At 37.1% G+C, this 23,377-nt stretch overlaps 1 protein-coding gene across 14 annotated transcripts in view; it reads left to right on the top strand.

The window, feature by feature from the left end:
• The window catches only part of Syne1 (spectrin repeat containing nuclear envelope protein 1), a 428,383-nt gene that overhangs the window by 139,850 nt on the left and 265,156 nt on the right, over window positions 1–23,377 (top strand). For all 14 annotated transcript variants that reach the window (XM_058573624.1, XM_058573630.1, XM_058573631.1 and 11 more), the window contains 13 exons: window positions 2,123–2,287; window positions 2,755–2,907; window positions 4,444–4,587; window positions 7,017–7,190; window positions 9,641–9,799; window positions 10,410–10,574; window positions 12,745–12,879; window positions 14,804–14,962; window positions 15,165–15,373; window positions 15,936–16,044; window positions 17,599–17,763; window positions 20,736–20,903; window positions 22,508–22,678. In XM_058573624.1, coding sequence (XP_058429607.1) covers window positions 2,123–2,287; window positions 2,755–2,907; window positions 4,444–4,587; window positions 7,017–7,190; window positions 9,641–9,799; window positions 10,410–10,574; window positions 12,745–12,879; window positions 14,804–14,962; window positions 15,165–15,373; window positions 15,936–16,044; window positions 17,599–17,763; window positions 20,736–20,903; window positions 22,508–22,678 — 2,076 coding nt within the window. The remainder of the gene's footprint in view (window positions 1–2,122; window positions 2,288–2,754; window positions 2,908–4,443; window positions 4,588–7,016; window positions 7,191–9,640; window positions 9,800–10,409; window positions 10,575–12,744; window positions 12,880–14,803; window positions 14,963–15,164; window positions 15,374–15,935; window positions 16,045–17,598; window positions 17,764–20,735; window positions 20,904–22,507; window positions 22,679–23,377) is intronic.

Below are 23,377 nucleotides of genomic sequence, written 5' to 3'. Positions count from 1 at the left end.
TGTAGCATAGTTCACTAAGGAGTGTTATATATTTGCAAGTTTGACTCAAGAATTCTCACTTTGCCCTAAAAGTTTCACTTTCAGGTTAGTAAATTATTGTAGACCAATATATACTGGTTAATTAAAGTTCAGTTAAAACAGTCCCCAACCTGGTCAGTTTAACATATGACTTTTATATTCAGATGACCAATAAATGGATGGGGGTGGTGTCCCCAGGATCCCCTGAGTGCCAATAGCCCTGTGCTCAGCAAGCTCTGTATGTGGAGGGGAATATCTTAGACACCACTCTTGGTGGATTTTCTACTTTAACAGAGGTTGAAAACAACACTGAATAACATAGAACTGAATCTGTGAGGTAGCATACACCATCAAGCAGCTGGACCACCACATTTTTAACTCTTTAGAGATTCAGTTCTGGACTTCATCAACCCTCAATCTATATAGAAGTGATTTCTTTTTTCACTGGTTACAAGTGTATATGTGTGTGCACATGGGGGGTTACTATTTCATTTGAATGTCATTTATATATAAATGTCAATGGACTGAGTTATGTATATAGATCTTAAAATGGAAACCTGATATTTTCAATGAAATATCAATGTATATGTAAAAGATTAAAATGTTGGTCTTACATATGATACATACATTAAGATTAATTACTGCTACCAGTTGCAGTGGCACGTGCCTAAAAATCTCAGGTAATTAGGAGGCTGAGGCAGGAGAACCAGGAGTTTAAGGCCAGCCTGAGCAATGTGATAAGATCCTATCTCAAAAAAAAAAAAAAAAAAAAAAAGAATAAATTAGTGCTTGCCACCCAAGATTGGATCATCTGTTATTGTTTGCACAAGTAAATCTATTGTTTTTAAGTGTTTTTCCCATTTTTATTCATATGAATTAAACATTTTTTAATATCTACACAAGACAAAACTAAGTACCCACACAGATTTTAACTTTCTGATCAGACCAGCAGTGCCCTGGTAGATGTCATATGTGTTAATTTGATCCAAAGAATGTAACCACCAGAAACAGAAATGTTCTCATCTATTTATGTAGAAAATCCTCCCACACATGGCTTATGAAATGAAGTTTGAATTTTCCTTGGTTTTTACTGTGATGTATGTGTGTGTGCATATGTGAACACATGCATTTAATTTGAAATGAGTTTGAAACATTCTTATTTGCTTAAGGCTGCAAATTTGGCAATAAAACAGCTTCAAAGGATGTTACTGTATTAAATGTTCTTGATGCAAATATTTAATTTAGAAATGTTTCAATTGATGTTTATCCCCATAATTGTTAATTATCTTAATATTATATATATGTGTGTGTATATATGTATATATATATACACACACACACAGATTTTTAAACAAAAGTAACAATTCAAAAATATATTTTAAAAATTTAAGAAAGCTGTTTATTTCCCTGTTATATATTATGCTTCTTACATTCCCTGGCACTAGTGTTTCCTTGTTTGAATGCTATGCATAATAAACCTCTGATGCTTACAGAAATTCATTCATTGTTTATTCAACTGCAAAATGGAAATAAAAAAGAATCCCCATATTCTGTTTCTTTTTCAGCAAAAGAGAGAGCATAACTATTCCTATAAAAGATACTAAGGGCAGGGAAAAGTGGCATGTACCCATAGTCCCAGCTAATTGGGAGGCTGAAGCAGGAGGATTTCTTGAGTCCAGGAGTTCAGGGCCAGCCAGAGTAACGTAGCAAGACCCTATCTCCAAAGACAATTTCCAAAGTCAATAAAAGAGACTTGGTGCTTCTAGTTCATATTTTGAAATTTTATTTAAAATTTGTATTTTGAGGGGTTGGGGATGTGGTGTGCGGCCCAGGTTCGATCCTCAGCACCACATACAAACAAAGATGTTGTGTCTACCGAAATCTAAAAAATAAATATTAGAAAAATTCTCTCTCTCTCTCTCTCTCTCTCTCTCTCTCTCTCTCACTCTTGCTCTTTTAAAAAAAATTTGTATTTTGAAAGAGATTTAAGGCTTAAAATTTACACACACTTTAGAATGCAGATATTTCATAGTCTGGTCACTTTTATATCTGTTACTAATATTTGATTTATGTCTTACAATGTAACATATTCTTTGTTGTTTAGGATTTTTTTCGAAATTTGCCTCATTGGATTCAGCAGCATACCGCCATGAATGATGCCGGCAATTTTCTAATTGAAACTTGTGATGAGATGGTTTCCCGTGACCTTAAGCAGCAATTACTACTGCTCAATGGGAGGTGGAGGGAGTTGTTTATGGAAGTCAAGCAAGTACGTTTCAAATCTGTACTCACTTCAAACGTGTCTGTGTTGTAAATGTGGTGATAAGCAATCTGTTTAGAGGCAATTTTACTTTTATAGCATGAGCTTATTAAGACAGAATAAAGAAGTGTTTAGAACCAATACATGATAGAGTTGATTATTCCTTCTTTTCCATTTGTAATAGCGGAATGGCACAGAAGTCTAGAGTTTGATTAAGGATTATGTTAACATATGGAGCCTACTTGTATGGAATGATTCACTTTCAAATCATACTTCTGCATTGCTATGCTGGTTCCTTTTCTCCTTTCAAAGTAATTGGACTTACTTCAAACCTATCTAAAATAAGAATCAGGAATTAGAGGCTCTTACCATATAACAATCCAAGAGCATAAGACATTATGTCAAAGTGCAGGTTGAGGGTTTCTGGAGTTACAACTTAATGGCTTTCAAATGCTCTCCACCTCCTTTCTTCACAGTATGCTCGAGCAGATGAGATGGACAGAATGAAGAAGGAATATACAGACTGTGTTACTACCCTCTCTGTTTTCACAACTGAAGCCCATAGGAAGTTTTCAGAGCCCTTCGACGTCTCTTTTATTAACATCAAGTTGTTAATTCAAGACTTAGAGGTGAGGGGTTTTGGGGTCATAAAATGAAAACTCCATCCTCTTGTGAAAATAAAGATCAGCAAGTTTGCAAAATCATTATCAAAGCTGTCTCTCTTTTTCCTGGGCATCATTTTGACAGGTCCATACTGATTCATGCCTTCCATTAAAAAAAAAAAAAAAAAAACCTTGAATTTTTTAAAGAGAGAGTTTTAGTCATATGAAGCAACCTCAAAATAATTTTTCAATTTGGAGATTTTTTTTTCCTACAATCAAATTGTAAAACACTAGTCAAAACCAGGAGACATCTATAGGTGGTACCTCCATATAAATGCATCTAACAAAAAAGGATTTATTACATGAATTGTGGTATTTATGTACTTTGAACAGCCTATAGCTCTCAAAAGTGAAATAGTGGAAGAATATTTAATAGCATGAAAATATTTTATAGTATATTGTTAAGTGAGAAAAGCAAACCACAACTTGTCATTTTTGTTCTTGTAAAAATAAAACAATGGGTATATACACACACACCAGAAAGAAACATTAATAATATAATGATGAGATAGTGGCTTTGGCTATTATTGTGTGAGGAAACTATATATATGTTCCCTAAACTTTCATTATTTTAGTATCTCTAATTTATAAGTTTTCTGCAATGACAATGTTTAAATTTTTTAAGAAAAAAAAATAAGTTTTAAAGTCAGAATTTCCCCACATTGGTAATATACATTTACATGATATAGTATTTCTATATTACATTAACATATTCATCAAAAGCATAAAGATTAATTTACCTAGTCCTTATGTTAATGATAGCTGGTCACCTTTAAAGGGAAGTTTTTATCTGTGTAATATTGCCTATATTGTTAGAGCAAGATTGCAATAAATCACCAAGTTGATCTTAAAGCAGGAGATGGAAACTTGATTCACCAATTGGTGGTCCAGATCCACCATCTGGCAGGCCAAGGGGTAGGCTGCAAGTCTACAACCTTCGACCCCTTCCTGGGATCTGAATGCACATTTTATAGTCCAAAAACCATATTAAAGCATAAGTGGCTGTTGCTATGATTCAAAACCATAAATGTCATGAGATATAAAATAATAAGCAGCAAAGAGGGTGGGCCAAAACATCCCTAATTGTGTAAAAGTTAAAGAATCGTTACTAACATCTAGACAATCAATCTCTGTACATTGTCCAAGAAAAAAAGAGAGAACACTTTTACGTTGTATAAGAATTACCATTTTGTGTTGCCAAACATGCTAGCTAAGCAACTGTTGATGGGTACAGAGGTGGGACTTTCCATGGGAGAAGGATTTTTTATATGATGTGGGGTCTCAAGGAAAAAAATGGAGTCTGTTTGGTCATTGCCCATGTAGCCTGACCCATAACAATATATTAGTAATGAAGGAAAAGCAATGACCAGAATCCTGAAAACTTTTCTACGCATATAGAATTTCATAAAGTGCATATTGATTTTTGTTTTGCCTTCTGTGGAATCTTGAGATTAAAAGGAAATGTGTCATGTGTTAATTGAGCTGTTTCAATGATTCATGCAGGATATTGAGCAGAGGGTGCCTGTAATGGATGCCCAGTACAAGATGATCACAAAGACAGCACATCTCATTGCCAAAGAGAGCCCCCAAGAAGAAGCCAGCGAGATGTTTGCAACCATGTCCAGGCTCAAAGAGCAGCTAGCCAAGGTGCGAGAGTAACACTTCCATGCACAGCATGTAGAGTGGCACCCGAGCCACCTTCAGCTTGTCCCCTGCCCCCTCTGGCTCCCTGTCAGCAACCCTGCTTTTGTTTCTTATTGGGATTTCTGGTTTAGTAACTTGGGTGTGAATTTTTAAAATAAAACTATGATGCTGATACCAAGTATTACCTCTTGGTAATCAGCTATTGTTAACTTTCAAGTGCAATAGCTATTCTTTATTAGAAAGATATTTTTGGAGAAGAGTCACATGTGGTAAAACAGAAAGGAGAGGAGGAGGAAAAAAGGAAAGGAGGAGAGCATATATTTTAATGAGAATTTATTGAGATTTATTTGCTGTACCCCCATTCTAAGCTTACTTATGCTCTTTCCTGCTAACATAACCACAAATCAATAAAATTCCTTCCCCCTCATTCACACAGCTCACCTTAGGTTTAACATATTTCCATTTCTGCCATTTCTGTGCAGGCCCTAGATAGCTATAAAGAGTAGCCATAAGCCTTTTCTACTTAATTGGGGGATTTTCCTTAAAAGCTTAGGAAGTTTCATTGGGGTCTTTAATCTATCTAAATTTTAATTTTAGGAGGATAACATTGTTTGTAAAATCTACTTAGATTGGGTGATTTAAAGGTAGAGAAAGGAGTGATTTTAAAATGAATAGGAACATTATAAGGAATTAGAAAATAAAGGAAAAGAAAGTAGACATATCTATTAAGTAGAAGAGGGAAAGTGGAAAAAAAGAGAATAACCTAAGTGAAATCAGTAGTGGAGAATTACTGAAAAGAGGAAGAAAGACAGAGGATGAAAATAGGAACACATTGGTCATGAAAAAAGAAGAACTTGTTCAGTCTAATGTATGTTAGAAAGTTGATTTTCGATTCATTTTATTTCAACATTCAAGTTCGAATTTTTATAATTTAATGGTAATAGATAATAATAGTACTGGCTGACAGCAAAATTTGCCAAAGGGTAGGTGCAATTCCAAGTTGCATTTTCAGGCTGGGGGTGTAGCTCATCGATAGAGCATAGAGCATTTGCCTGACATGCATGAGGCCCTGGGTTTGATCCCTAGTTTGAAAACAAAACAAAACAAAACAAAAAAATCAAAGTCAACACTTTCGAGTTGGTAATTTGACTCCTGGGCTTGCACTTATTAGCCTGAGCCAGGTGTGGTCTAGGGCAAGACTTGAGAGAGCAAATTGTACCTTTAGATACATTTAAGCCTTTACATTTTCCTATTGCTGGTTCAGATGCAGCATCTTGATGGGTTTTCTGTTGCACCAGGAAAAATCAATAAAGCTCACTGCTTTTTGTGCACATTCATTGATTCTTGTAGTTTATTTAGTTCAAGCAAGTTTTAGCAGTCTTGATGCAGAGAGAGTTTCTTTCTTTTGATCCTTCAGGCAGTATATTCTAAAACATGAAAATATTTTAGCTTATACTATTATGTATTTAAGATTATAACAAAATGTTTTCATCTACTTCAGGGATTATTTTTAGAATATTATTGATTTTACTTAGCTTCTCATCTTTGTATTTTATGAAAAACAAAAAAAAAACCATTCTACTAATAAATGCTGATTAATTTCTTTTCCATACCTGTCTGAAAGCATTAATAGTTGCTTGGAATCATAATTATTATAATAATGATGATGATAGTTGGAGGCAACTATAGGTAAATAAAAAGGGTTGAGCAGTTCCCGGAAATTTGCAGATCCTGGAGTCCAGCATCAAGGTAGGCAGGCAGACAGTCTATGGAGCTCTTGAACTTCAGGAGCTTATGGCTTCGTCATGAATGTAATGCAGATGCATAGACTAGCAACAATTATTTTAGAGACAAGTGACAGAAGAAGGCTGGGCCAGTTTCGCCTGGAGAGATATCCCTTGGCCTGGGAATATCCGTGGTTAAATTAGTGGGATGTAGGAAAGCGCAGGGGTATCAGGGAAGCGTGAGTTAGCAGGTGCATAAGTTTGTCAGAACTCAGGGTTCAAGTAGGAGAGTTCCTGAAAATAAAGCTGGAAGACACAGGTCACGAAGTGATGTCATAATTTGTGACTATCTTGGGTCATATTTCAAAGTGAAAATGAGTTGCATGGTTTATGAAGGGAATCTGATGCCATCTGCTTCCCTGACAACCACTGTTTAGATGGAAAAGTGCTATCCAGATGGAGGACTCGGATGAATTTTCATGAGAAAACCCCATCGTCATTTATTTTTCTTAGTAGTACAGCAGTATGGATTTCTGACACCAAAATTTAACAACACAGAGGAAATATCAATAAGAAATGGCTTTAGAAATTCACAAACACCAAATGACTATGTCGTTAAATAAAATGTTCCTGAAAGCTATGCATAGTGCCCTGCCGGTGTTGGACTTAATGACCTTTCATGGGATTTTTGTTTTTGTATTTTTAAAGGTCAAAGAGTGCTACTCCCCACTTCTGTATGAGTCTCAGCAGCTGGTGGTTCCATTGGAGGAATTAGAAAAGCAGATAACATCTTTCTATGACTTACTCGGAAAAATCAATGACATTATAACAGTTCTTGAGCGTGAGGCACAATCTAGTGCTCTTTTTAAACAAAAACATCAGGTAAGAAAATTCCTTTTGGGGAAACATAATTATTTTAAAGTACATGTAATAAAATTGCAGTGCTGCTTACAGTAAAAGAAGTGCAATTAGAATGAAAACATTTTTTTGAGAATAATACAGTACTAATAACTCAAAACAATAATGCACATTTTGTGTAAAGATGAAAACCCAGTTGGTGGAGGGGTTTGACCCATTTTTAGGGGCTTAGAGCAGGTGGGGCTCAGAGTGGGGCTCTAATCATTTGAATTAAGAAGTTTCCTGAGTTGAGCAAAATTACAAAGACCAGTGTGTTGGAATGCCTGCCTCTGACTTCTTTGAACTTGGCTATACTCAGCAGACATTTATGCTCATTTGCTCCTCACACGCCTCTGCTGTGCCTTCTGAACTCCAAGCTTGACAATGAAAGTTCACACTGTCTCTTTGAAACAAGGAGTATATCTCTGAAGTAGAAGCAAGTTTACTGTTGCCTCTTGGAACAAAACCAGCACCCACGATAGAAAGACCTTCTGTTATCCTCTCTGCTTTGTGTTTAATTTTCTAGTATTATCTTTCTACCAGTGAATCTAGGGATCATGTTTGACAAAGTTCACAAAAAGTTTAGTGTAAATAAATTCTCCCTTGTACTTTCTAAAGGGTAGAAAATATATATTTAATTTTTTTTCATTTTTATATAGACATTTTTTGATGGGCAGAGGATCATTTAGTGCTCCTTCCTGCATATCATCTTTGGTCATTACCTGTTACCTCACTGACAAAATGGAGAATTTCATTTAAAAAAAGTATATGTTTCTCTATCTCTTGAGTCTTTGGAGTTATATATACATTATACACACACACACACACACACACAAACACATGTACAATATAAATAATTTATTCCATTTCTATTAAGTGTCTACAATCTTATATTTTGTGATATCTTTTCTTTGACCTTGGGAATCAATCTGTTTATACAACCACAAACTCTGAAAACGTTTTTGGTGTAACCCTTGATATTTTGTCTCATGTTTAGTGAACAGGTCTGTATGCATAGCCTTCTTAGTGTTTCAGTTAATTGACTGGCTTAGTTACTTTATTATAAATGAGCCCATCTCAGATGAAGATAAAACTAATGTAGGAAAGGTTGCCACTGAACTAATTGAAATGGATTCCTGGAAGGAGACAAATTCACTTCTTAGAAAAAGCAGAGTATCTGAAACAAGTCACCCAGATACTTAGATCTTAGGTGTGATGCCAAAAAATTATGAAGCCTTATTTAACTAACGGTCCTGGTCCTTAAACAAAAGTGATGATACCTAATAAAATGTATTCCATTATTAGTAGCATTATTATTACCATTAGTATTGAAGCCATAATCATCATACCACCAAACCTCATTTTAGTGACACCTCCTCATATGGTAGGATTCTTTCACTGGGGGACATAGTGCCATTTCCTACATATTGCTGTAAATTGCCATCAAACAATTTTTGCATAATTAATGTTTATTATTAATTATAAATATTAATAATACTCATGACATATTTTTAGTTAGCTATCCCTTAAATCTCCAAAGTGTTCAAAAGGAAAAAAATATATCCTTGCCAAAACAAAACAAAACAAAAATATTAAGAGTTACTAGCTCTTAATATGTGAATATAGATGAACAAAAATGGCATCCACATGAGCAGTTTGAAATATATTTTTTCAAAGTAGTTAAGGGTTTTTAAGTTCATGTTGTTTCAATTCAAGGCAAAAATGAGTACCTTGTTGGGATGGGTTATTTCAACTCTATACTGTCAAAATTGCTACAGTGTCAGGCTGGTAGTCAGAGGGCAAAGGCTGTTGGTCACCACTGCAGTGTATGACAGTTGCAAGTCTTCCCCAGGCCTAATGGTCAGCCGCCTTTTTAAAAAATTAGGATCTAGAGTTTGCTATTTCATTAATAAGGCTGAAAGCATGTGAACCTTAGAAATTCAAATGTTATAAATTTAGTGTATACAAATAATATATTAACTACTACATCTGATTATTTCAAGAAAGTGATTTTCATTGAAGCTAAATTAATTTAATCTTATTAAAACCTGATTATGTAGATTGTGTTTATGATTGTTCTCTCGATACACCAGTTGGATGAATAACAATTTTGATGCTTTGTCATTTTCTTAATGTTAATAAGATGTGCATGAAATATAAAAATCTCAAAAAACTCTTTGTGACATTTAAATGCCTTGTATAAAAAGCACTGACTTCAGTGATTGCTTAAAATTGAGCTCTTTTGGAAAAAAGTGTTCCTCTGTACTTTTGGTTTTACTTATTGCTGATCAAAAGCCTCAGAGCTATTTAAAGCTGTTCTTGTTATTTGTAATCGTTCCTCCCTCCATCCTTCCCCCCTTTTCGTTTTCCTTTTCTTCCTTTATTTTTCAGCCTCTCCTGGATGTAATATTATTGTGGGTTTCCCTTCCTTGTAGGAGCTGCTAGCTTGTCAAGAAACCTGTAAGAAAACCTTGGGGCTTGTTGAGAAAGGCAGTCAAACCATTCAAAAATTTGTGACCTTGAGCAATGTGTTAAAGCATTTTGATCAGACGAAGCTACAAAGACAGATTGCTGATGTTCATGTTGCTTTTCAGGTAATCTGCTCTCCTTGCCCTACAGTCATGAGCCCACAAAAATACAGAACAAGGACAAGTAATTTCCACTTCTTGCCAAAATCCCTCACCTTCCAGTATTTAGAAGGCAAACATTTTACCTCTTCTTTCCCTAATATTAATTAAAAAGAGTTAATTATTCTTATAATAAAGTATCTTCCTCCCAAGTGTTTTTTGAAGAAAAAAAGTAAATAATACTACCCGACCAAATGATGCTTTCAGCAGTGAGAAAGCAGCATCCTATTATGATTAGAGTCAGTTCTCTCTAGCTATAGATTCCACATCTGCAGATTTACCAGGAGGTGGTAATAATTGGGTGAAAAGTTGCATTTATACTGAACATGTACAGCCTTCTTTTTCTTGTCATTATTTCCTCAACAATGCAATATAGTAAGTATTTACATGGCATTTACATTATAGTAGATATTTTGAGTAACTGAGAAATGATTTCTCAAATACAGGAGAATGTGTCTGGGTAAGTACTCCACCACTTTATGTAAAAGAATTGAGCATCTGTGGGTTTGGTATCTTTGGGGGTCCTGGAAACAATCCCCCAAGGATACCAAGGGATGATTATATCTTTTACATCAAGAATATGGTAAAGAAAACGGGGGACTGGAAGAAGCATGCGGAAACCAACAGTCGCTTGATGAAGAAATTCGAGGAGTCTCGGGCAGAGTTGGAGAAAGTGCTGCGGGTCGCACAGGAGGGCCTTGAGGAGAAGGGGGATCCCGAAGAGCTGCTGCCAAAACACACTGTGAGTCTGCCCTCCGTGGTGCATTGGCCCCAGTGCATGGACACCTGCTCTTGGATGAGAATATCCAAAGAGCCAGTGTGCCACCTAATGCAGAGGGGAGGGGTGGGGAGTTGGGAAGGTGGGAGGGGGAGGGGTGGGGAGTTGGGAAGGTGGGAGGGGGAGGGGTGGGGAGTTGGGAAGGTGGGAGGGGGAGGGGTGGGGAGTTGGGAAGGTGGGAGGGGGAGGGGTGGGGAGTTGGGAAGGTGGGAGCATTTTAGATATGAGACCTGAGAAATGTTTTTCAGTCAACTGGATCAGAGTGTCCTCAATGCTTTCCTGAGAAATGTGGGGCAAGAAGGACTCCGAGAGCAATTGATTCACCTGTGTTTTAGTCACCTTTTTTACTGCTGTGACTAAAAGATCTAACCAGAAAAATTTTAGAGGAGGAAAAATTTATTTAGGGGCTCACGGTTTCGGGGGTCTCAATCCATAGATCTCAGGCTCCATTCTTCAGGGCTCTAAGGAATGGAGTGGAAGAGTGTGGCAGAGGGAAGCAGCTCATGTAGTGATCAGGACACACACACACACACACACAGAGAGAGAGAGAGAGAGAGAGAGAGAGAGAGAGGTGTCTTCACTTGCCAGATACAAATGTATATCCCAAAGCCACCCCCTCAATGCCCACCTCCTTCAACCACACCTACCACTTCATACCACTCAGTTACCACTCAGTTAATCCCTACCAGGGGATCAATTCACTAATTAGGTTCAGACTCTCACAACCCAATCATTTATCTTCTGACTGTTCAAAATGTCCCTGCGTTGTCTCACACAATGTGGGGGACACCTCACATCCAAATCATAACCACCCATTTCTGAGACCATTCTTAAACCCCTGGAATATTAAAGAGTCAGGATAATTCGGCCTCTCGAAATTACAAATTCATTATTTAGCTCAGAAATTCTTCTGTAACTCTGGTTTTTTATAAAACAGACAATTTGAGGTGAGAGGCTAATTCATGTTAGAGATGACTTGAAGGCCAGTAGCTCATAACAAAATTTGTCCCAGTCTTGTGAGGCCATCTTCATGTTTATCCTACTTCTTTAAATTATATTTGTATTGGGAACATTAGTAATACATGAAATGTCATGTGGATATGAGTGACATTTTCAGAACATGTATTTTGAATCATTTTTTCCTGAAATTTCAGTGGATATGTATTTAAGCCACACTCTGAAATATGTTTGGGATGCAGCTTTCTGAACTCAGGGTCAAGGTCTGTCACCATAAAGCACAAAGCATCTCATTCAGTTTATATACCTGTATTAGGTGGCACCTCTGTTCAGAATGACTGTTCAAAAGGTCCCTGCAGTCACACTCCTGAGACTGTGAGACCTGGTCACATGTCTGTACACACTATTGGTCTACTCAGACTGTCGTGACAAAATACCATAGACTGTGTGATTTACATGACAGATTTACTTCTCAGAGTTGTAGAGACTGGAAGTGTGAAATCAGGGTGCTGGAATGGTAGGGTTCTGACGAGGGTCCTCTTTCTGGCTGCCTATTCCATGTCCTTGTGGAAACACACTGGCAAGCTCTCTGCTGTCCTCTTCAATGAAAATATTGGTCCTACTATGAAGTTTCTGCCCCCATGACCTCATCTAAAACTCAGTACCCTGCAAAGGCCCCATCTCCAATGCCATCATATTTGGGGTTAGGGCTTCAACACAGGAATTTGAGGACACAGTCCCATCCATAGTGTGTGTGTTCAAGTGTGCACGTGGGGAAATGTGGGATGGCTCATAATGAATCACCAGGGCCCAGAATGCACTGTGGTCAAGAAATGAGGAGTTAAGAGACTTAGTGCTGGCTTTTTTCCTGCCCTTCTGACTTTACCAAAGAGGAAGAAAAACTCTATCACTATGGAATCAAGGTTTCAGAATTTTTCCACTGGCTTCTTAGAATATTCCACTGAATTTGAAGGCTGCAATGATTTTGTTTTTACTAAAGTGTAAAACATAATAGTCAAATTTCAAATATGAAAACTTCTGACTTCTAATGATAGATGCTTATAGTTTATTCCTGGAAAATTAAAAAAAAAGTAGGGAATGTTCCAAATTTTTGAAGAGGGCAGCAGCAGCTGTCTCTCTGCCTAGCATCTTGACCACTTTGGCTCTTCCCTGCCAGGAGTTTTTCAGTCAGCTGGATCAGAGAGTCCTCAATGCTTTCCTGAAAGCCTGCGATGAGCTCACGGACATCCTCCCTGAGCAGGAGCAACAGGGGCTGCAGGAGGCTGTGAGAAAGCTCCATAAACAATGGAAGGTGAGTCAGGACCTGGGGACGCTGGGACAGCTTCAGGAGGGAAGGGAGAGAGTGTGAGGGTGCAGAGATGCAGGGCGGGAAATCAAGAAACTCACGGAAAGCCATCTTGGTACTTCTAAAAAAACCGAACTTGAGTAAAACATAATAAACTATGGTAGAATTTCGATATGCCTATTTCACAGTAGCATAAATTTTATCATATGTTTTAAGTACTTGTTTTTTTCCAGCTTGTGTGATGAGGGCATTTAATTTATTCAACTGACATTTAATAAACTCTTCTCAGTTGAATAAATCATGATAGGTCTACTGGTGAAATCACTATATGTGTGTGTATGTGTGTGTGTGTGTATGTGTGTAATAAAATCACTGTATGTGTATTACTTATATAAATTATTGTATTAATAATAATATATTACTACTATAATACACTATTGCTACATTAACAATATAAATTATTAAATATTAAATTACATATGTATGCCTATGTGTGTGTGTATAGTGTCCTCAAGGATTTTATCATCTAATATAAATAGCTATATTGTAAAAATATAAATAAAAGTATCTATTGGGTAAAAATTCAGAAATGAACAAAACATATTCCTTTTCCCACAAAAAAAGCTTATTAGATTTCAGTTTGGGAGATAATTAGTCACAAAAGATAAAAGTGTAGTATATAATAAGCTCAAAATGTATAAATGTTATATTTATGGAAGCTTTGAAAGATAGAGGTGGACCCACTTGGAGAATGGAGAAGAGTGAATAGAGTGACAATTTTGAGCTAGGACTTCAAAGAAAACACAGAGATGTTGGGGTGGAGAGGAAGGTGGAGTGCAAGTGGGAGGCATCAGGATCCCTTGGAGCCCAGTGTGATCCAAGTGTCACATGCTGTGGAGGAACTGTGGGAAGCAAGGGTAGGCCTGGCACACAGAGCCCTTTGGAAATGGGTACATCAACTTGCAGAGGCTGAGGGCTTTCCTCCCCAAACAGAGGGCAAGAAGTCTGCCCCAGCTACAGGAGAGTGCATGCTGCACAAGGTGACAGTTCATGGCATTATGTGAAGGAGCCTTGGGGATTGCCAGATTGACAGCTCTCCATCTGGTTAGGTTACTTTCTAGATTTTTTAAGTCTCAGTAACATGGGCTAAAACATCATCTTTTGTGCATATGAAAAGTACAGTGGAAAGACATATACCACTTTTGCTTTCTAGATTTGAAAATTAAAGTGACTCATTTAAACAAGAGATTCTCAAAGAAATCCAAGGTCTCTAAGTGCCTTTGAAGTTCAGCATACCTTAAATGTATTATGGATCGACACTTTAATTGAAGTGTCCTTGTCTTTCCATAGTCCAAGCTCATTTTTCTCATCAATTAGTATTCTTTCCCAAACTAATCCTTTTAAGTACTAGAGGATTCAAGTTGGCTAAAATTAATAAGTTACAGAACTAAAAGTAATAAGGAAGCCTATGTTTATATCAAGAGAAGAGAGCATTAGATGGTTATGTGTTGCACACTTGCTTGCTTATTTTTTCAATGCATGGTCTAATCAGAGGAGGACGGGCAGGTGGTCAGCTCTTTTGGGCTTTTTAATCCTTGTTTGTTTCAGTTTTCTTGGTGTGGGAGGGGGATGGATATAATAAAATTTCCTCAAGTTTTCCCTTAGCTTTTTCAGTTACCCTGGAGCCTCAATAGTCTAATCTGAAAAATAGGAATACTAATTCTGTGCAGCACTAATGTAAAAATTAAACCAAAAGATCACTGTGGAGACACATGACCCACAGCAGGCTTGAAAGGAATCATTGCAGCCCCACAAATTAGAAAAGTACAATATACGAAGTAAATATTTTAAGTCTTCTTGCCACTTCAACTGAAAATGTACACAATGAGGAGCATGAGTGTGTTTTCTTGGATTTTCCTATGGAATCCAGGATCTTCAAGGAGAGGCCCCTTATCATTTGCTGCATTTGAAGATTGCTGTGGAGAAGAAGAGATTCTTAGCCTCTGTAGAAGAATGCAAGGCTGAGCTGGAGAGAGAGACCAAGCTGGTGCCCCAGGAAGGCAGTGAAAATATCATTAAGGAACACAGGGTAGGTCTCCTGCCCTGAATATGTAATCCTGGGCAAGCGCCTTGTTACTTAAAGGAGGGGCTCAGATTTTGCTTTGAGTATGAAAAAAAAAATGTGTAATTACCTTACAACTGGTGGTCTACAGGACTCTCCCTTTAGTCTTTTTGTGAAATTTTAAGGTATGACTCTCATGTGGATTCTAAAAACATTTATTGCTTATTAGATTTTCTTCAGTGACAAAGGTCCTCATCATCTCTGTGAGAAAAGGTTACAACTCATTGAAGAACTGTGTGGGAAACTCCCAGTCCGGGACCCAGTAAGGGAAACACCTGTAACCTGTCACACGGCCCTGAAAGAGCTCAGAGCTGCCATTGACTGCACCTATGCGAAGCTTGTGGATGACCCAGACAAGTGGAAGGACTATGCCAGCAGGTAGCCTTGGGGTTGTCTCCAGAGAAGGACCTAATCTATCTTGATTCTGTTACTTGAGAGACCATTATAGAACAAGAGATGACGAATGTTTTATTTCACACAATAAAGAAAATCAAATTGCGTTATCTGGCCCATGTTCTTGTATAAAAATGCTTCAATTGGTAAAAAGAATGGGTTAGTTAGAAATAGGGTGAAGTGCTTTATGACACATGGGCCGGATGTTCTGTCTCTGAGGCCGATTTGGTCAGTCCTTTCCTCCCTCACAGGTGGCCTCCAGCCTCTTGGAGGCACCAGACCTTAGATGGCACCTTCCTTCCTCCAAGGGCTCAGGCCCTGAGACACATCTTTGTCCTCTGCTGAGGCCCCTTCATGTTTCTGAGCTCGGAGGTGGACACCTCTACTCTGAGTGTCATGTAAAAGTTTCCAGAGAATTTGTTCATTGATTAGTTAATCCATTTGATTGTTATATTTCCAAGGGTAAATTCAAAATAGAAATCTAATCTAAAATCTAATCATCCAGAGAATTTTCTCCCTTAATTAGAAAATGCTTGTATTGTTTCAGATTTTCTGAGTTGTCATCTTGGATAGCTGCAAAGGAGATGCAGTTGAAGGCCTTCAAGGATAAGGCCATTGAGACTACCAACTACAGCGAGGTTAAACATGCCTCCAATGTAAGTTCTGATCCACTGTCTGCCACAGGATGATTTCCAGTAATAAATACAAAATATTAGACAATGTTGTCTTTCTTTCTTTCTAGGAAAAAAAATATTGGTTTTTCTGAAAATTATCTTAAAGATAAGTCTTCCCATATTACTATGGAGAACTGTGGGTTTTCTATTGAATCAACAGAAGCTTTGAGATCATGCTCAGCAGGGTCTCCAGTGCATCTTTAGCTAATAGGGACTGCTGAGCAGAGCATTGCATGCATGCGTGTGTAACAGCACAGATTTAAGAACTGACACAGAAAATAAGAAGGCTGTGTGCTTTTATGCAGTCCATCTTCAGCCATGCAAAATCAGGGAAATGGGCAAGCTCTCCAAGTTTCCTTTCTTTATCATATTCAGGCTGGACAGTTTATTTCAGCCTTGGGCAGAGGTACAGCCTGCTAAGCCCAGCCAGGGTGACAGAGCTTCAGGCCTGAAGACAGTTAGCTTTCTGCAAACGGCATCCATTCTCTTAGCTTGGCTCTTCTACTTGCTATTGTGAAAACTCTTCCTTTTAAGCATTTTTAATCCTTGCATGTCATGTAATTTCCATTAAGAAGAGAATGAACCTTTGAGTTCTATTTTCTTTCTTATTAAATTATGTAGTTGCATCAAAACTAGAGCTGCTCAATAATGTCATGGTGTGCATATAGAAGATATCTATATTTTTCTGGTTGCTGTTATGACATACACAAAAACCTACATCTTAGAATGCAGAGATTGGAATTAACCATTTCCTGACTGGTATGCATTTGCCCTGGGAAAACCCTGGGACAGCGTGTTGGAGACCCCTGCCCTTGCACTACACCAAAGATTGTGGTGTAGGAGGGACAGACTGCCCAGTCACCATGCTGCTGGTCACCAACCCTGCAAGTGCAAAGCCCCAGAGTCTTTCAAGCATTGTCTTGGCTGATAAACGCTCCCTGCTTTGATTAGAGCTGTGATCCTTTGTATACCTCTTAATATTTGGTGTGTTAACTTCTAAAAGCTAAAAAAAAAATGAGAGAAAAAGTATAAGTTAATGAAGTTAAATCTTTAGAGCATCTATAACAATATTAAGTAACTAAACTCTTTGATAAAAGAAAACAGCTAATTAAATATGTTAGGAATATCATGCTTTTTCTTTTCTGCCATGTTCCTTCCAGATCACAGAAAGTAAAGTAACAAAGTATATATATTATAGTGCCTTATTTGGCTGTCTTGTTTTCTTCTATGGTAGTTTTAGGAGCATCTTTAGAATGCTTAGGAAATACTTGTATCTACCCAATCTAATTATGAAGATGATTTTGGGGGGTATAGTCAGAACTTATTTTACCCAGCAGTTATTGACATCGAAGAATGTTTCTTCTGTGGACTTTGGTTAAAAATTTGTGCTCAAAGCACAATAAGCAGGTGCTCCATCAGGGAGTGACTGTCTGGCTCTCTTATATCCACCCTACAAGACTTGGGTGGAGTCCTTTCCTGCTGACAATTGAGAATCACCATTGCACTTTGCTCACCAAAAGTGTTCTTTCATTCCAGGAGATCAGGAATGATGTTGCCAAAAAAGGGGAGACACTCAGCTGGCTGAAATCCAGGCTGAAAATTTTGATTGAAGTTTCTTCTGAGACTGAAGCACAAAAGCAAGGAGATGAGCTGGCAAAACTGTCTAGCTCTTTCAAGGCTCTCGTGGCTTTGCTGTCAGAGGTATGTCACTTTATCCACACTCTAAACAGAGTTCTGGGGGTAAGATACCTGGAGGGGTCTTGATAATAGCTTAGCAAGTAATTATATAAGTGAACTAGTTAAAACAGTTATAAACTAATTGAAATAGTGATCACATTTATTTATGAGAAGATTTTTTATGAGAAGATTTGGAGGAAAATTGGGGATATTTAAATTATGGTCAATGCCATTATTGGATATATTAGTTCAGATTAATGGAAAAGTTAATGTTTATCAGCCTACATTTTTTTCTCTTACTAAGGCAGTTTATTTCTGCTCAGGGCTGAAATAAACTGTATATAAATTACAGTTATTTTATAGTCACTTTAAATTATATCATAAAGATTAGAAAAAAGGCTTAAGGGTCAGACAAATCCATGGCCACAGCTTCTGTCTGATGTCCTGCTTCCTATATAACCTTGAGTTTGTTATTTGATGTCTCTTGGCCCCAACTTTCTTACTTGTAAAACACTATTAAAAATACCCCAAAAGGGAGCCACAGGGATTAAATGCAATAATGTCTGCAGAGCATTCAGTGTAGAGCCTGGACAGAGTAAATGTTTGATGACCAGTAGCTGGTAATAATAAAATATCCAATGTTTAGTCAGCAGGTCAGGAAAATTCTCTGTTAGCCAAAGTCAGCTCATTTTAAGCTTAACAATAGGCATTCCAATGTCTGTATATATATATAAACCCACCTACTTAATTTGTAGTTGGGTCTCTTCCACCCACGGTTGTTGTATAGTCCAATGTTTTTTGAGTGGGAAGATAATGTAAGGCAGTAAAGTAGAACAGGTGTTTACCAGTATTTCTTTTACATTATTTAAGTATAAACTTGCATAGAAAATTATCTGTTGGATGACTACAAAATGTCCACAAACTCTCTTATTCTGAAGATCTGGAATTCTCTACAGATTTCCCTAATAATTGGCACTAACTTCATAAATTTTAATCCATGTGGATAGTTCTGCTGGAGACTATAATGGGGAATTTACACAAGCCCCAAATACTTAGGATTGCTTATGACTTTAGTTTGATGTGAAGATTTTGATATATAAATTGTATCAAATTACAAATTTGATATAATTATAAAATTATAAATATATATAAATTACAGTTTTCTTAAGAATCTTGAACAAATTGAAAATAGCATTATTGAACGTAAGCTATTTCAACGCTTTGATTCAAAGCTTTGATGACCCATCTTCCATAGCAATGGACAAGTTTAGTTAGTTACCACTACAATACTCTAGGTGAAAATTTGACCCTTGCCCTCCTGCTCTTTCTTTAGTGAAGACAGCAAAAGGAACAACAGTTTAGAAAGTTAGAATATTGAAGGTGATCTTGGAGCCAAGATCTAACAGTGACTTTCAGTGACATCATGTGCTCCTCCCCCACAAAACATGTGGCGACCTTTAAAATTATTAATTGTTTTTTGTCAGATTTCATGAAGCAATTTGCTTTTTCCCTAAGTGTTCTCTTAGTGAAGTCCGTGGGACTTAGCGACAGGCCACCTCTAACGTCTGCTTGCACAGATGTTAATTCTTTGCACACTCATCTAGCTTAAGCTTCTGCATAATTTTTCTTAGCAATCTTTTTTCTACTTAATCACTTAGTGGAAACAAAAGAAGAATGGAGAAAAACACATTCTGATTAAGTAGACTTAAATAAGAAAATGGACTGGGCACAACCAGGTCCTTCCTTTGATAACAAACCACTTAATGTTTAAATTAATGCTGAACAGGAACATTTGCAATTGTCTGTGTAAGAAGGAAAGGCTGTGGGTGGATTCGTAGGGTGACATGAAGAGTTACTGCTCTCAACAGAGCTGATGATCTAGGCTGAGATCTGGAGTTTGTGGCTCTCCCAGGTTCTCATTGCGGCTTGTTTAGAGAAGAGCATCCTCCAAGTGACATGGACAAACTCAGACCAGAGAGGGTCAAAGAAAAATAAATAGGAGAAGAGAAAGACGAACTGGAAGGCTTCCATGGAAGACAGATGACCATCAACTCTGAAACCAGTGATCTATGTGAAGATCGAGAAAACAGAAGCTCTAGGTCAATCTAGGGAAAGCAGACATCAGACAGAAAGTTAAAACTCAGGAAAATGGCGAGGAAGGGAATTAGCTAACCAACAACAAAATTCGGAATTATATTTATGTTTTATTTAGAAATATTGGAGGTACATTTTTAACAAATACTCTTCAATTCTTTTTCTTCTCAACAATTGTTTTCTCATTTAATAAATAGGATGAACTCTATGTAAAGCAATGTTACAAATAGGTATTAGTCATGAGATTATAATTAGAGAGAACCGGCACATGATATGTTTAATGGATTGTTTTAGTATCCTGCTTTGACTGCTAAATACAAAGAAATTGATTTTTTTTTCCTTTTTTTTTGTATTTAAATTAGGTTTTTAATATGGCAGAAAGCACCAAATCAACTGAAACTTGCAGTTTCTACAAGTGGCTATGTGGTTTAATAATAATTAAATAAGCTTCAAAATATGTGAAAGAATAAAATTAGGAATCTATGAATATATTTTTAGTTATTCTGACAGTATGTATACTCTTAAAATATGTAAAAATTCATGGAATTTAATTGGATTATTTTGATCAAAGGGTATGCACTTTAAATTATAAGATGAATAAATTCTGGAGATCCAGTGCCATATGATCACCATAGTTAATCATGTTATGTTATGCCCTTGAAATTTTCTAAGAGGATAAACCCAAAATGTTCTTTCACACACAGAAAACTAAATGTATGAGTTGGTAGATAGGTTAATTGGCTTGATTGGTGAAGTCATTTCTCAATGTGTACATTTATCAAGGAATCGCTTTGTACATAGTAGATATATGCTGTGTTAATTTGTTGATCATACTTCAAAATAGTATTACATGAATTTCACAAAGTAACCTAAGATTTACTCTACTTTTTTTTTAAATCTAGGTTGAAAAGATGTTAAGCAACTTTGGGGACTGTGTTCAGTACAAAGAAATTGTAAAAAGTTCCCTTGAAGAATTAATTTCTGGCTCTCAAGAAGTCCAGGAACAAGCTGAGAAGATCTTGGACACTGAAAATCTGTTTGAAGCACAGCAATTACTTCTTCATCACCAGGTAGAAATGCCCTCTAACCCTGCAGACCAGAGAGATAAATAAGAGTATGTCTTGGGCTAGGAGATGGGGAGAAGAAGGAAGGGAAGGAACCTGGCTGAATGGCTTTAACAATACGGCACTTATGTTTTCTATTCTCTCTGCTAAATGTTAGATAATTCAGAATATCCTCCAAGAAAATTCCTAGAAAGAATGATTTGATGACATCAAAAATTTCAAGGAATAGTGTGGAGAGTAAATTGATTTAGGTGCAAAAATTTACATGAAGCTGGCTAAATTGTACTTTTCATAATAGAAGAAATCACAGAGACACAAATTGCTTCAGATTTGAGATCACTATTCTCTTTTCATTATGTTAAAACAGGTCTTCATTTTACCACTTCAAACACGTTTTAGTTTAAATACATAATTTCTTTGAAGTATCAGACTTTTCAGGAGAATATACACTTATAAAGAATCACAACTAGAAGTTAAGGAATCTAGTATGTATACTGATAATAAATATTGTGTGTGTACGGTGTGTGTGTGTGCTAGAGATTGAAGCCAGGGCCTCATGCCTGCTAAGCAGCCTTTCTACCACTGAACTATCCCCCCAGACTCTGACAATAAACAATCAACTTATTTCCTGACAGTCTGGTAGTGGACATTAAAATATACTCATAAATGGAATGTATTACTTGTCAAACTCAATATAAATGGAGATATGATTGATATAAATAAATACTTTATTCATAAAAATAAAATACTTAATGACAAATTTCCATATATACAAAAATGGAATTGATTAAAAGTATGTGTAAAATAGCAACCTCTAATCTTTATAAATTTATTTAATAATTATACAAAGCCTGAGACTAGAAAACAATGTTTTGTTTTACATTGTCTTCGATGTTGTAAAATTATTTGGTTTTCTGTTTACTTTAATTCAGAGAAAAGTAAGATTGCAGATATATATGTATAATATCAATATATGTATAATATACATATTAGTATTTTCAAGCTCTTCTCTTATTTCCTGTACCAGGTACTTGTTTCTGTGGGCAGGTATACTCAAGCTGTACACTTGAGATCTGTGTGCTATTCTGTTTGAGGATTATACTTCAGTGAAAAGTTTTCTTTTAAAGCACAACTTTCCTCAAAATATCTCAGCACATAAACTATTTATAATACACCCAGAAGGAAATATCTTAATATCTGCATTTTTACAGTATCAATGATAACAGAAGAATTGGAACTACAGGTTTTTCAGCTGAAAAGGATTAAGAGGAGTCATGACAAATGCACTGTTTAGCCACATTTTTTTCTGAAGTATTGCCCCAAATGTTAAATGTTGTCCAAATTTCACACAATTAAAACATAAAACCAAATTATTGCTATATTTACCATTAAAAACATAAAATATTTATGTAAAATGCCCACCTTAGTTTAACACAAAGCCCCCATTCTTACTGTTTTAACTGTTAAACTTCACTTTAAAACGGTGTAGGACTGTGCTGCACAAGGCCCTACTTTTCTGTACTTCTGATAAGTGTGGGTGCTGTGGCCCAGCTTAGCTTAGCTGCCGAGAGAGTGAATTTTACATCCATCTATTGAACAACTTCTTCCAGCAAAAGATGAAGATGATCTCAGCCAAGAAGAGGGACCTACAGCAGCAGATGGCGGAGACGCAGCAGACAGAAGGCGGGCTGGCTGGCCCTGGCCGGGAGGAGCTTCAGAAGCTAGAGAGCACCCTGGCCAGTGTGGAGCAGGGCAGGGAGAGGCAGGAACGCCGCATCCAGGTAGGGCCGGTCACTTGGGGCCATTTTGGTAGAGACCTAAGTTGTGTTGACGTCCAATTATGTCTCCTATCAGCAGGAGCAAACCTTTGCTTCTGCCTCTGATCCTCCAACATCTGTTAAATTCTTCACATGAACTGCCTCTTTGCATCAGCAGATCAGCCTTATGAGGCCTGAAGTCAGCACACTTTGCCAGTGTGGAAGAGTTTGTCGATACAGCAGTGAATGAAAATATGGCAGTTTCCTAAGAAGACTTTGGGGACTTGGCCCCATGTCACACAGCAGTGATCAATGATGAGCCAGGATTTGATCCACACCTGCCTGAATCCAACATCTGATTATATGTTTCACTCTTCAGGCAGTCCAGCAGCTACTCCTTTAAGCACCTCTATGCTTTATAGAGATGTAGACAGGTTCCCTTAAAAACAGTTTGAGGTTGTCACCTGCTCACTTCTCTTCCTCCCCACCTCACCCCCCTCCATCCTTCCTTTCTGCTAATGGGTAGGATGTTACAACTGATGGGAGACTCAGAAACCATCTAGTCTGTGTGCCCTGTTTCGATAAAGACCATGAGGCCCAGAAAAAAAAAAAAAATCTTACAGAAAAAACTAGGATCCTCTTTTTTGCACATGGTACAGATGCACTCTGCCACTAAGCTTCATCCTTTTTATTTTTTTATTTTGAGACACGGCCTTGCTAAGT

Source organism: Marmota monax, unplaced genomic scaffold (assembly GCF_021218885.2).
Source record: "Marmota monax isolate L192 unplaced genomic scaffold, Marmota_monax_Labrador192_F-V1.1 WCK01_AAM20220418_F8-fsc00114, whole genome shotgun sequence".
Classification (NCBI taxonomy): Eukaryota; Metazoa; Chordata; class Mammalia; order Rodentia; family Sciuridae; genus Marmota; species Marmota monax.
Note: the sequence above shows the minus strand (reverse complement) of the source record. Positions and strands in the feature narration are given on the sequence as shown.